General features: G+C 43.4%; 1 protein-coding gene across 2 annotated transcripts in view; it reads left to right on the top strand.

Annotated features, from left to right (window-relative positions):
- The first annotated feature begins 2,342 nt into the window (after nt 1-2,342).
- The window catches only part of LOC6617263 (zinc finger protein ush), a 49,195-nt gene continuing 36,563 nt past the window's right edge, over nt 2,343-14,974 (top strand). For both annotated transcript variants that reach the window (XM_032718176.1, XM_032718182.1), the window contains exon 1: nt 2,343-2,885. In XM_032718176.1, coding sequence (XP_032574067.1) covers nt 2,843-2,885 — 43 coding nt within the window. In that variant the 5' untranslated portion in view covers nt 2,343-2,842. The remainder of the gene's footprint in view (nt 2,886-14,974) is intronic.

Below are 14,974 nucleotides of genomic sequence, written 5' to 3' on the forward strand. Positions count from 1 at the left end.
TTCCCATTTTGTGTTTTACAGCAGCAAATCATTAGATTGCGATTGAAGTTCAGTGAACCAAAGTCCAAAAATGTATAACAGAAGTAACACTGCTTTGAGTCGAAAATATTAAATAGCCAACTTTACTTTCCACTATTTGCTGGCTCAGTGTATTGACCCCCATTTCCCATGGCGTCCATAAATTAGTGCGTTCAGGGTAAGGTCGCCTCGTCCAGGGTTGGAACGTGTCGCTTCCGATCGGATGCCGGCGGATCATCGGATCATTGCACTCGGCGCGAACACGCAAGGTAACTGCACCTTGGGTCAATGATATTGGCTTCCCCCGTCAAAAATTTCGGCAGATATTCGGTTAACTTTATGTTTTGTTTTATTATTTCGCGGCTGTTATTTCCATTTCCATTTCAGTCACGGGCATGGCCTTGCCGCCAGAAGTTGCTTGACCTGGCAGTTGCTCACCTTACCTCGTATAGGCCCCTGCTCCCAATCTCGGAACATCCTCATCAGGCCTCCAGGCGAGTGTATTGCACTATGATTGCAGGGGAGGCTGACTCGGTTACGGATTTTATTGAGCATGCTAAGCGGCAATTTTGAGGGTTTTGACTGGCGCTGAAATACATTCGGTGAAACACTACGACCCATTGGGCATATACGCAGCTGATTGATTTGGCATCGATGTTACGGACAAAGAAGCAGCTCGCTCGTTATAGTATAGGCATGACTTCAACCTAAAGCGACTGGGATTCCCCCGAATATTAGTTATGGCTGCTTGGCATTTTTTCCGGCGCCCCTCTAACAAGATCTTCGTTTTCAACTGAAATGAAGGCTATTTTTTTGAATAGCGCCGTATTTAGAAAGTGTTTCGCAACCTATGGTCGTCTTTCTGTATTCATTTGGTATGAAGACGCATTATTTCTGGCACATTTTTAAGAATTTGAATGTGTTTTCATACGTTAATCGAGCTCTGGAATACACTGTCGTATCCTTGAGTTTATATTATCTACAGAGTACTAGCAACCTCGATCATTGTTGATGTTGCAAACGCATACTTGCACTTACTTTTGTTGATTCCATTTATTTATAGGTTTTTTGGGTGACTGCCGAATTGCATTGAGAAGAGACCAAAAGCGATCAGGGATAGCCTAAAAAGCCAACGACAAAGTGTAATGAACGTTCCGAAGGTCAACGGTGCGTATACTTCATTAGCGATTAGCGAAGGGCGGCGATGAAAAAATGGGTAAGAAACGGAGCGAAAGGAGACCGCAAATGACCCAAGGCAGAGGGCGTGGAAGGTGGAAACCTCGTGGAGGTCCCGTGGCTAATCGACTCGGCCATATGTTAGCGCGGATTACGGGTCGCTAACTGGCTTATGAAATTTATTGCCATGCATCCCCATTTGCATGCCCTGCCCTTAGACCACCACACCCACCCCCCTCAACTGCGTGATTGTCCCGCAGGAAGCTTTTCATTTCCGCTGCTGTCCGAATTTTTAAAATCTATGAGTGTCCAATGCAAAGCAGGAGGAATTTCCATTAAAATCATGCAATAGGTGCAAATTACAAGACAAAAAAGTGAGCGAACAGAGGGAAGCAAAATGAAGAAATTATGCAAAAAAGAAACGGAAGTGCAGCTAAATAAAATGCTGACAATGGTTGTTCACACAGGAAATAGAATTCTGTGGACGATGTCGTAATTGCTTACATTTATTTTTGACAATAAGAACTATTGTGAATCGTGGTTAAAATAAGAACACTATTTACCAGGCTTTTGAATTGGCGCCTTGCGGGGCGCCATCTATACGGAAAGCCCAAAAGTATGCCTTACAAGAGGTATGAAAGCGCCAGCCAGTGGCCTAAAGTGAAATCTTTTCATTTTTCTCATAAATGCGTTTTGCGTTGTTAACACTAATGCCTATTGCCAGCTGCTGAAGTCAAAAAGTGAAAAAAAAGGAAGTGGGATGAAAATAAAAAAATCTAGTGCATAAAGGCAAAGTGAACGAATAGTTTTCAGTTTGTGGGTAGATGCCAGAATAAAGAAGAAGAGAACAGAAATAGGCTTTGAAATTCCAACAAGAATATGGTAAATACCGATTCAAAAGTGTTCAAAGGAAAGGCAAGGAAGGATGGCGAGAAAAGTGTGAAAACGTGCGTAAAGGTTTCGGCGTTTTTGTTTTGATTCTTATCAGAGTGTGAAGCAGACGCGAAAGCATGCGGAGCGATGAAAAACCGAGTACAAAACAAAATGGAAAGAAATGCGCGCGCTCTAATAAGATTGCGTGCTCTCTTCTCCTGCTCCTCTCTCTCTTTCGAGCTCTCTTTGTCCAACTGGAGAGCTTTCGTGTCGGTTTCGGATTCGCTTTGCGTTTCATTCGTGAGCGAGCGCTTGCTTCGAACGGACGTCTTTAAGAACGCCCTCGCATGCCACGCCCCCTTCGAGAGGCTTTTGGTAAAGAAATACGCGACTGCATATAATTGCAATATCAAGAGCAAAACACTGATCAGATATTGATGGGAATCGATATCGAGCTGCAGATTACTGTCCTCTGCATTCCAATCGGAATATTCCACTTCCATTCCGTTCATAAAACGCGCGCGTTTTCCGTCGCGCCGATCGTTAGAAATTCATTAAGGCTTGTTAATCGCCGCCAATAATACAAATAATACAAGTAATCGCATTGATTGCCCATAATTGATACTCGCCGTGTGTGTGAGAGTGAGTGCCTGTGTGTGAGTGCGATCGCATCCGCCGGTAAATGTCCGCGAAAAGGAACACGAATCTGGATCTTCCGCAGACTTGATGCCGACGTAGCTGAAGATATACCTCCGGTCCAGCAGCTGGACTCGAAATGTCACGACGCAAACAGTCCAACCCGAAGCCGTTGAATAAAGGTGAGTTACAAGTTTGGTTTTATCAAGTCGGGGTTTGTTCGACGACCTTCTTTTTATAGCACCTGTGTTGTTATCTGCAACCATTACTTTGCCTCAGCGAACAAATGCACTTTTGTAAATTACACTTTGTCATTACAAAGCTATCTCTTAACTCTCAACTAATCACGATCGCTTTTCCCATCTGACCGCGAGCTGACCCATTCAATTTCGCTGGCTTGCTCAGCAGCTCTCGTTTTTGGACAGCGAAACATGCGGACGAACACAGCAAACACAGAAATCCAAGAAATTGATTAACTATGCCAAGACAAAGCAGCCAACAAAAAATGAAAACGAAACGAGTGAGAACGATAAAGCCAAGATTTTGCGACTGCATGAAACCCGATATTAAAATGATTTATTTAAGCATTGATAACGTCCAACGATCGTTGTCACCAGCGAGAGAGATAGAAGTGGAATTAGTTTCCCACTTCATTAGCATTATATCATGTGGTTCGGGTTTTACACAACACTGTATGTTTTCAAAAACGTATTTAAACCGCACGGATCTGGTAAAATGAAAGGGTGCTCAAAAAGTAGCCAACTTTTGTTGCTCATTTAAATGAAATTTCTTTGTCGTCTCGTTATCGATGTCGATACCTGTTGTACGTGCAGCTGACACACCTTATAAGCAGTGTAGGTGAAGCGCTAAGAGAGAGGAGGGAAGAGAGAGTGTTACGAAGCGCGGAGAGTGTCAACTAATTACATTTCGCTGTTTGCCATTTGATATATTTATGGCCCGAACCATTTGACACCCAATGAATGCATTTCGGAATCGAAATCGATAAAACGTGCCGGACCTGCGACACTGGACACCCCGACCACCTGAACTCACCTCAGTTTCCGCCCCCCGAAGTTCGCCCGGTTTGTTGCTTATCCATTTTGCCATTTTGGCCTCCTTATCGCTGTTGCTGCTTCTGCTCGAAGCACGTTTCCCGACTGGCTGACTCTGCCCCACCCAACACCCATCTGAACGTAGCCCCCAGAACCCATTTCCATCCCGTCCGATCCCACATCCAACAAATACCCAACGAGTGATATCAGGCCGAGTCATGCAGTGGGACTTCCACAGTAAGCCGCCATCTATATCTCGAGACGCTCTCTATATAGATCAAAAAATGATTGAAGAACGTTTGATTCAATTAGTTGGCATTTATACAAACTGTATGTATATTGAGTCATTAATAGTTCTAGAACTGTCTTTAATTTCGATAGAAATTATATTCCAAAAACCCATCCGGAAGCATTAGGCATTAGTCTTACCTATTTATAGCTCACAAATAAGTGGATAAGGAAATGTATTACTTTTTAAGAAATGTTTTAAAACAATCTACGCTGGAATAGTTATTGAGAACTATTAAGCTGAAAACTGAAAACTATTTATAAAGTTCTATTTCAATGCTGTTTGTATATTTTAATAGTTTTCAAGACCCATTAGAGCCACGACTTTTAGCTATTTAAAGGGTTCTAAGCTACGGATAACGAGAAACTTTACCATTTGCGTTGCGATAATTTAGGGTATTTTTTTAACAGTGCAGCTGTTGTTGATGTCTGTATAGTTTTTTTGTTGCACCTGCACTATCAGTGGGTTATCCCTGGGTAGCTATCCACCACCCCTACCCCCCTCTGGCACCCCTAACATTTCTGCTTTGCATATTTATCTCTTGCACACTTGCCTCACTTCGGTCCCGTTGTTTTCTATGGCTCAGTGGGCGTTGGGAGTTGGTTTTTGAAGGCGAGAAAAAACTCAAAGCGCAACTCGATAAAGTTTTATCACAATTGCAGCAGCAGTGCCAGCCACAACAACAATAACAACGACACAGCAAATAACATTAGCTTGCGTAGCTTTTTTTGGAGGTTCTCCAAAGGTTGTTATTGTTGCCTTTACATAAGCTTCAATAACTGCCAGTTGGATCGAAGCGCATAGTCTCTAGCTCGAAGTGTAGGAATCGTGATGACAACGCCCTCGGGTTCGTTTTCGAAATACCCTTTAAATGGGTGTAAGTCGTTGTGCTGTTGATATTGTTAAAAAATTGTCTTGCAGGGCAGGGTATTTGAAATTGAACCAAGTTTCACCTGCTCTCGATTCCTATCTCACGCCTTTTAGGAGTTTCGAGACCTGAGGAAGTGCAGTCGCACATGCGGGTGACAATTTAGGCAACAGCCAAGTCGAACTTGAGTTTGAGTCGATTTGAAGCGGGTTTGGGCTACATAAATAAATTAAACATAAATTAATAAAAAAATTGAATTTAGAAAATGTATTACAAAGTTCAGAAGTTTAGCCCCAATTCAGGGGCGCTCCTTTTCATATCTAAAATCGAAGCGTTAAGAGGGCTCATTATAGAGGGTATCTATGCAGCGGATCTGAGTTCGAGCGATAAGGGAAGCTAGCTAACTGCGTATGGCAATTGCAGCTTGCATTCGAATAGCTGCAGTTGCAGCCGCGATAAGAGCCGGGGCTCAGGTTGCAAGCGAAGTCCCCGCGGGCCCCCTTCAGTTCATAGTTGCCTCTCTACAATAGCACGCCCCTGTGGCTGCTCTGTCCATTTCAATTGGAAAAGATAATCTCGAGCTTTGGCCATTTTGACATTGTATTTTAATAATTGCGATAAGCGTCTCCCTCTGACACACTCTCTTTGCCTCTGTTTTGTTGATTTGCTGGAAATCGGACCAGGAAATATCACCAGATAAAAAGCAGCAACAATAAGCCAATAGCAACAAAAACAAAAGCATTAACAAGCATTACAAATTACAAAATGTTGTTTTTCACTTTGTTGCATTTTATTATCGTTGTTTTTGGCCAGCACATTTGCATATCAAGTGAGGCGAATGAATATGGTTGCTGATGTGATATAGGGGTGTTGTGCGAGTATAGCGGTGAGGGATTAGCCAGGGGAGTAACTTGACGATCGAATTAGTCACCCAGCGAAATTCAGATTGCCGATATATATATATATATATATATATATATATATATTATTTATTGCATTTTTTGCACCGTTTGTGTTTTTGCTCTTATCACACGAAAAGGAAAACTTAAAAAGTGATTAATGAATGGAGTAAAATCAGTAAAAAAAAAGTCCGATAAACTTCTAAAGGAATGAACTTGCTTATACGAATCGTAGGAAATCATGCCCAATATAATCAATATTAAAAACAATTTAATTTGACAAAGACATATATTGAATAGAAACAACAATGTTTAGCCAACAGGCGAATGACTCCACTAACAGATTTTGAATCATTTAAGTTTAGCATGATCCATTCATTTCCGTTTTCCGCAAACAAAATGGCTCATCCTCAGCGGAAATTAGCTATCCAATTGAGTCAGAAGTGGAATCAACGTTGGGCTTTGGCGGAAATACGATAATACGATAATATTTCTTCGAATCGTGTAAATAGATCGTATCACATACAAATGAGTGCATGTTCAAGTATTTGATATTAAATATACTATTTTTTTTATCCTTTTAAGAAATATTCTTGTTAAACGCTGATGTATCATTTGTTGAAATGATGAAGAGGGAAATATGAAATCTTGATTGGTATTTCCCTTAGTTGACTAATCATCTGCGGTAGTGGAACCACAACAACTCGACCTATTTTCCCCACTCTATCCCCCTGTATATCCTCCACTGGTTGGCTTATTTCGGATTTAATCGTTAAATGCAATCGAAATCAGTTTGAAACCTGATGCCCGGTCTCCGATAATAGTTTGTAGTCATTTTCCAAACATTCCCTTCGTAAAATCAAATCAAACAAACCAGACGGCAAAACGACAAAATAAAGCTAAAATCGCTTAAAACAGCTGTCGATTGTAGCTGTTGTTGTGGACTTTACGATGTTGTTGCTGCCGTGGTTGTATGATTTGTACAATGCTCCGGGCTCTGGTCGGTTGTTTTTTATCAGCTGATCTGATGGCAAGATTGTCGCGCTTTGCTTCAAAAATGAGAGAATGAACCGCCCAACAACAACAATTGTTGTCGTGTGTTTTTCGTTTATAACAATTTGAAGAGATTTTCAGCTAAAGATAAGAATGTCAATGTGATGTGGTTTGTCGGATGCAGATACAGATCCCCAGCTATGAAAATATACACAGGGCCTGAAAAATGTATTGGTAGACACACGTAAAATTCTATAATATATGGCCAGTATCGGAATGATCGATCTCCACCGTTGAGTTGCGGATTTCCCTTCGGCCATGGCGCGATATCTGGCGGCCTAATTAAATTCCATTCGCCAGTCGTTCTTTGCATCCGATATCAGTTTCATTTTCGATTCGGAATCGGATCCAGTCTAAGCGACACGGATCGCATCCGATGAACCTGTAATCAATCGAGAGCCAGTCCGGATTCCGGCGGAGTGAATATGAAAATTCACTGTCGCCGAGGGCGTTGATAGCGATTCATTTTGAATGCCATAGCCATAAATCTCTGTCAGCGCCTCCTCGAAACTTCCCAATCTTGCCGATAGGCGATGGCTATCGCTAGCCGAAAATTAGAACTGATTTCTATATTCGTGCATGGGCAGTTCCAGAGCCAAAGGCAAGTGTTCCTTATCATCGCCCCACTAACCAGTCGACTGATCGGTCTAGTGTTCCTCGATCGACAGATAGACGATACACCGATCTACATAAACATACTCATTAAAATGAAGACGCCTTTAACCACCAAATTCATTCCAGACCAAGTATTCGATAAATATATTATTATTAAATATAATTATTACTATATTAAAGGTAAACAAAATTGCAAAACTAAGCCTATTAAGCCCTTTAAGCCACTTTTCCTACGAAGATTGTCTACGTGAAGGCAATTTTTGCTCCTTTATATGTAATATTAAACCCCAACAGAATTATAAACAAAGCAGAATTCCCCTTAAATAGGAAATCACCACTCATAGAGCGAGACAGCAAAACAGGCAGAGAGAGATAGAGACACATTCAGGGAAATCAAGGCGACAAATCTCAGTTCAAATTTCTACATCTTATCTTTTTGCGTTCATCTAGCGGGTTTCCAATTTCGAGTGCTCCTAATGATGTGATGTTCTTGTGCGTTGTCAGCGATAATCGTTATCGTTATCGCTCCACAAGACGAATTCCGTCTAGTGTTGGCCCCTTGATTTCAACTTGAGATTTCCGTCGATTCGATTTTCAATTTCGAAAGGGAAACGTCGTGTGGAGATTACCATCATCATCAAACGTCTGACTACTCCTCCTTGTACTCCCCCTCCCCCCTCCGCACTCTTTGCACTCCTCCTGCTCGTCCACCCACTTAATTAGTTTCCATTCTGGTCTTTCCGCTCAAATTCGCTTTTCGGCTTGGCCTTTCTTTATCAATCTTGGGAGCTGCTGCCTTATCTCGAAATAAAGTTCATGCCGAGGTCCTATTATCTATTCCCAGCGATCAGCGCAGCATTCGTTTAATTGACCAACAGAACTGACCCAGCCACGTCTGTCCGTCTGTCCGTCCGTCTGTCCATACATCCATCCATCGATCCTCTGCACTCGACTCCACCATCTCCCCGTGCGAATCTCCTCCAGCTCATGTGCATTCGTTCCTTGGCTGCCTTGCTCTTATCGCTTTCATCTGCAATCTCTGATTAGGCCCAGGCCTCGCCTACCCTGGGGCATTAGACCGCAAATCATCGCCACATATATAGGAGTACACATATATACATACGGTTATATACGTTACCGTACAGTATGAGCGCTTTTCATGGCGATTATCTGCTGGTGGCCGTTGCCAGTCAAAGTGCAGACCTTGAAAATTATTAAGCCAGTTGGCTAGATGAAGCTGGCTGCCAAAAATCTTTAAGCTAGTAGCAAAACTCTTGGAAGTTGTGGCGAGTACGGTTTCCAACAATATTATGATAACTCAGGGTTATAACAGGGTTATTTTAATTTAACCTGTTATCATATCAAATTCTTTGATTTCTACCCGTAGTTACTGAAATAACTCCGGTCTTACTCTCTTCATGGAACGGCTGCGATTGACGCTTGACTTGAGCTTAAGTTCTGCTTATTTCAGCTCATCAATCAATTATTAATTACAAAGTGTACAGCTCAGCCTATCTAGGTCCCCGACTTCCCGCTCCTGTCTGCCTGGTGATAAATTGATTAAGTTTACACGTTCGTGGAGGAGAGAGATAGAGCGTGACATCTACTTCAGCTGGCATCGAAATCGAAACGAAATCGTATCGAAAATCTTATGCCACATACACACACGAAATTAGAGCCACGCAAACACGTTCACATGCCCGAAAAATTTCAAAATGAAAATTTAAGTGCTGCGATTAATTTGGCTTATCAGGAGCAACAACACGGACGCAGAAAAGCCACAACGAAACCCGAAACAAGTGCAATTAAAAGATTTTTAAGCAAACATTTGTCATTAGAGATAAGCACTCCAAAGATGGGTATGTGGGTCGGGGTATTGGGGCATTGGAATCGGAATCGCAAGGAGGGACACCTACGCATAAACCAAAATTCGGATGTCTCAATTCGAAACGGGGGCTGTGTGGTAGGAGGAGGGAAGTTAGGGAGCAAACTAATTAGGCGATAAATGAAACATTGTCGTTTACAACACTGGCTACACTGAAGAAACTGGCAAAGCAGTTGTATAACAATGTTCAACCAAATCAAGTTTATTTTTATGGATAATACTTTGATGTGCGCCATTTAGGGTTGCTGTAATTTTAATTATTATATTGAAATGCCCACCTGCTCCCGAATTCTCTTGGCTACTTGCCCTCCCCTTGGGTATTTTCTGTTTGCGCAGCACAATCAAAAAGCGGACTAAATGGCAACGATGCCATCGATGGAATCGTTGGCCCAAAAGGCCGGCCAAACCAACAAGGCAACGTGCGGCAGTCGATTAAAAATCCATAAAAATATATTTCTAGATTTTATTTGCTGATCAAAACGAGGCAAACGCACTCTGTCTATGTGTAATTAAGATTGAAGGCGCAAGATGGGGGAGCAGGGCGCCAATGGGGGCAATATGAAATCTATTTATGCCATTAGCTTTGCGCCGATCCCACGCCGCGATAGCCCCGAGCATTTGGAGCTCCTTCATGTCAGTCGGTGGCCATTTTGTTCGTTTATCTTTTGCGTGTTTTGGAGCCCAACCCAACACTTCCAGTACCCATGACTATGAACTGAATCCAACAGAACTCTGGAAATAGATGCACTAAAAAAAGCCGTGACAATTCCATGTTACTGCCCAATCAATCCATGTTCTTAAATTTTTCAACAACAATAACGTGTAGCCAATTTGTTTCTGTGTGGTTACTGCAAACAGAAATTCGGAATCAAAGATTAAAAACGAATCACTCATGTTACAGAGTGAGGGGCGAATATTGTTCACTCGATTCTTATCTGCTACCTCTGCCGAAAAGCTCATTTGAGCCTCGGGCAAGCCAATCCCGTCATCAGCCCATAAAATCTCATTTGCTTGGGTTTGTCTCGATTCAATATCGCTGATGCGGGCTTCTCGCCAAGAATGCGCAGAATCCACAACAGCTTTAGTCACCGATCTGGATTCCCAGCTCCGACTTGCAGAGCACTTTAAGCCTAATCACTTGAATGGCCCACAACTCGGTCCATCTGCAGATGCAGATGCAGCAAGGACTGGGGACTGGGCACTACAGCTGGGGGATGGGGGATGGGATGCAGCAGACAGGAGACATTTGCCGCCGCCAGTCTTATCTAAATGCCAGCCTCACAGTCTCGTCTTCCATTATGATAGTGCGATAGGGGACACACGTGGACAGGAAAATATCTCCAAGAGCTATCGAATGCGTCGCCAATGTGGAGCCAATTGAGAATCGAAATTCAAATTGAGGTTTGTGAGCGGGAAAAATGAGTGAGCAGGGATGCGTTGACTTCGCTATACCCTTTGACGCTCGGGACTAATGTTCAAGCAAACGATTTTTGATTTTAAAGAATCCTTAAAAGAATTTATGGGTACTTACTCATTTATAAGTAGTCGAGGTATGATCCAAAATGTAACCACATTTATGACGAACATCTTTATGACATTTACTTGTGAATCTTATTGGATTATACTAAGCCAAAGAAGCATTCATTATAAACTTGTATTAGTCAGTTTTGAACTTACGTACTGATACCAGCGACCATTGTATATCGAAGGGTTAAGCACGGCACCGCATCCCGAATGAACCGGGAACTGGCAGAAGTGTTGAGGAAGCATAATTTACATGGCAACAGGCGCCATTAGGAGCCGCACAGGTCTCACTTGGGACCACAGATCTCGGGATCTCCGAAGAACTGTCCTGCCTTGAGAAACGGGTTTCCAGCTTGTGGCTGGAGCGAAATACCTGTTGCAAGAAGGCAGCCAACAACCTGCCGCTTGCAACTTGCAACTGGTCCGAGGGCTTGGCGCTGATGGATGCGTGTTTGTTTACAGCTTTGCTGTTTGTTCAGTTTAGCGTAATTGCCGCCGTGCGCAGCGGGGGGGTCGAGGCGGGGGCTGCCAGAGCTGGCGGGGGTTAAATGAATGTTAACAACGTGTTCTGTCTGCTTTTCGTTCTGCCCTCCTGGCCTTCTGGTTCTTTTAGCATTTAAAACATTTTAATTATGGGGCCACAAAATGCGTGGCTTATCCGCCGGTGTGTCTTGTGTCTGTGTTTCTTGAAAGGTGTCTCTCAGCCCGGGACACCCCATTGCCCGCTTCTTCCTCTCTTAAATGGCATTTAGATAAGGATGGAGGATTGTCCACTGGCCATCGATTTATGAGAATGTCGATAGCAAAATCGTAGGGCCCTTCACCTCCTCCTCACCTCCTCGGCAAATCTAGCGCATCATTCTCCTTCCTCTCCGCCGCCTCATCTCGGGTCCTTAAAAGTCTGCTTCTTGCCGCTGTCATTGTGCGTCATTTATTGAGCAACTGATAAGCCAGGCCCACCGCCCTCTTTTATCACCCCGCCTTCCCAACATTAAACGGGAGAAATATGAATTCGATTTGAAAAGAAATTAAGCAATGCTAAGAAAATGAATAAAGACATTTGGTCGCCGACATTGAATTCCTCAGTCTCTCTACTAATTGCTACTGGGTACCTCGTAACAAACGGGCGTATTGGCGACTGGTTTCGTTCAAATAAATACTTTGTATTATTTAATTAACAGTGAACAGGTTGATCGATGTAAAACTTGACATCATATTAAGATGAAACATTCTTGGAGCAGGGTAAACCACTACCCCCTTCCAATCACCGGCCGCCCTTATCGGGAGTATCTGCGCTGAATCTCGACAAACAGCTACTGCCGTAACATTTGCTCTGTCTCCGGATCCGAATTCCCGTCAGCTACGATTGGAGCTGCCATTTGGGCCATCCATCTCGCCTGTCCCCCACTCTTCCCGCTTCCAACTGTCCCGCTCTATCTCTTGGTTTGAGTTTCGATTTCGATTTCGGTTTCAGTTTCGGTTTTCTTTATTATGTTTGCTCCGCTTTGGAGCATCCGTTTGTAGATCTTTTCGCGAGATAGACCAATTTATGATTTACGTGGAACATTGCCCTGGAATTTGATTTGGTCTTGATTTGACTTTGGTTGTGATTTTTGCTCAGCTCTTTCGCAGTGTTGCCTTTTTTGTTTGCTCTACATTCGTTGTTTTCGGCTGTCAAGTTCACCACTCCCCTGTAGAAGAGTTTAATTTGTATATATATTAAATTTGTAAGTGAAGCTAAACTGCTTTCATATTCCTCATTCATTTAAGGTTCTAGTCTCCTTTTCTCACTGTGTATATCCCTTTCCTCGACTCATTGCGTAGAGATCGAGGTCAGCGATAAGGCCGCGACTTTTGTTTGGCACGTCAAAATCAAAAGGCATTTTGTCCGATTAGTCCCCAACTGGAGTCGACCACACAAAAACCACCGAGCACAAAGTCCGGCCCGCATTCTTGGCCTTCACTCTGTGGCTGTTGCTCTAGTCGGGGGACAGGTGGGTGAAGTAGCGGCGCGCTGCCCCAAACGAACCCACCAATGCCTTCTTATAATTATTTTATAAGTGCAGCGACACCGGGCTTATCCCAACCCGAGTCCCAACATGATTCACTTGGCGTCGCTAAATCCCGCGCAGGGAACTCGGAGCGAGAGTTGGCTCCATGGCCGATAACTCCATGCAGATTAGCCCCGACTGACTGACTGAGTGCAGCGATAACAGCACTCCACGTTCCAGGCCATTCCATCCCAGCCCATGCCGTCCACACCATCTCATACCTTGCTATATGCACACTCCGTTTCCGATCCCTGGTCATAATGTGCGGCTGCAAAAGGTTTTCGAGCAGGGCGCGTATCTCGAGAACTGTTATCCCAAATGTGGCCGTCAGACGCCGGACTTGATGGGCCCGCATGGCCATAGGTGATATCATGTCCCATCCTCGGGTTCGTTTTGTTTTTTCCGATATCTTGGTGACTGAGAAGGTCTGAGTCATAAAAGCTTCAAGTGTTTGGGTCTAAAAAATGTTTAGTGTCAGATTGATTTTAATTTAAGTAAAGGATTTTTGGAAAAGTTTAGTTTGTACTTTGAACCTTTTCACAGAAATATATCTGAAAACATTATATATTTTTCGCGCATATTAATATTGTTTTTTGATAGTTACCATATGTTTGGGGATTTCGTGTGGATAAGGTCGTTTGTCTTTCAATTGTTGTTCCCCACTAAAGGATTGGGTAAATCTTGCAAAGTTGATAAACTCTTTGAGCAGTTTCCATTGTGGCTCTACTCTTTGGTTTGTGCCCGTGTCCGTCTTTTCTTGGGTCGAGGAGCGATGGCCATCGTCCACTTTTGATTGCCCCCCTCTGAGACGCCCCTATCTCTTTGCCCACACTTGATCTCAGCCAAGTGTGGGCGTTCGTGTGAAACTAATGTCGCACTTGGACCATTCCCGATGCCATTTTAACAAACAAGCCAATGCAATGACATCTCACAGTGGAGCGAAAGTCCCAAGTTCCCCAAACGTTATTGTATTCCTCGCGTTTCTTCATTTGAAAACCACTGTGCTGTGTGGATTTTGGATACGTTTCGGGGCTGGACGCTGCTGCTGGCTGATAGGTTGTGTAGATCGTGTTGAACGCAGCTTGTTTAGCATGCCAATTAGGCTCCTCTCTTTCGAATAGGAATCGCTCTGGTCCGCTCCGCTCCTCCCCAACTGGGCCCCTCCTTCCCTCCTTACCTTCTCCCACTCCGCCTCCCCCAACTGGGCCCCTCCTTCCCTCCTTACCTTCTCCCACTCCGCCTCCATTTTGGTGTCCATCTCGAATGCAAAATCAGCTCGTGCAGCACCGCAGTCAGCAGCTGGAAAAAGGTGTTAATTTCGTCTGGCACCGCAGCTCATCGAGGAGCCTTTCTTCAGCATCCCTTCTTCATTTCCATTTCCTCGAACTTACCCAAATAGTTTGGTGCCGGCCACGTTAACGCTGCAAAAAGCGCAGAGCGAGCGTGCTGGTTCACCGGGGTCAGGAGTTGCATTTGCAGTTGATCCACACAATTTGTAGATACATTTTCTGCCGAAGCTGCACGAAGCTCTCTCCGGAGTGAGGGGTCAGATTGGTGTTAGATTTGCATTAAAATTGGCTGTGATTTATTTTCCCAGTTTATCCCAGAGAATTTTAAGCACAAATTCTACCTTTCCTTTTTTTGTAGTTTATCTCCTCCGTGCATATGTTTTTTTTATAAGGGCGTGCTCAATTAACGATTATGATTATGATATCAATAGGGCCCGCAGACGCGAAAGAAACCTACTGCAGAACTAACAAGCAAGGCAAACATAACACGATGAAAATGATGTACAGACTGGTGGGCACTTGAAAAAAAAATCAAATAAAAAAACAATAAATAAGCTTGCACCAAAATTGCATACTACACATAATGGAACTTAAATAGTATGCAATGCTCAATCAAAAGGTCTTACCTTAAAAATCCACTCCACTTGAAGCTGAATGAAAAGCTAAATCCAATTTTGCCAGTGTGATAATGTTGCTCTGCTTGGGATCCCGTTCCCATTGCCCATTATAACACTTTCACGGCTCGT

This window comes from Drosophila sechellia, chromosome 2L (genome assembly GCF_004382195.2).
Source record: "Drosophila sechellia strain sech25 chromosome 2L, ASM438219v1, whole genome shotgun sequence".
Classification (NCBI taxonomy): domain Eukaryota; kingdom Metazoa; phylum Arthropoda; class Insecta; order Diptera; family Drosophilidae; genus Drosophila; species Drosophila sechellia.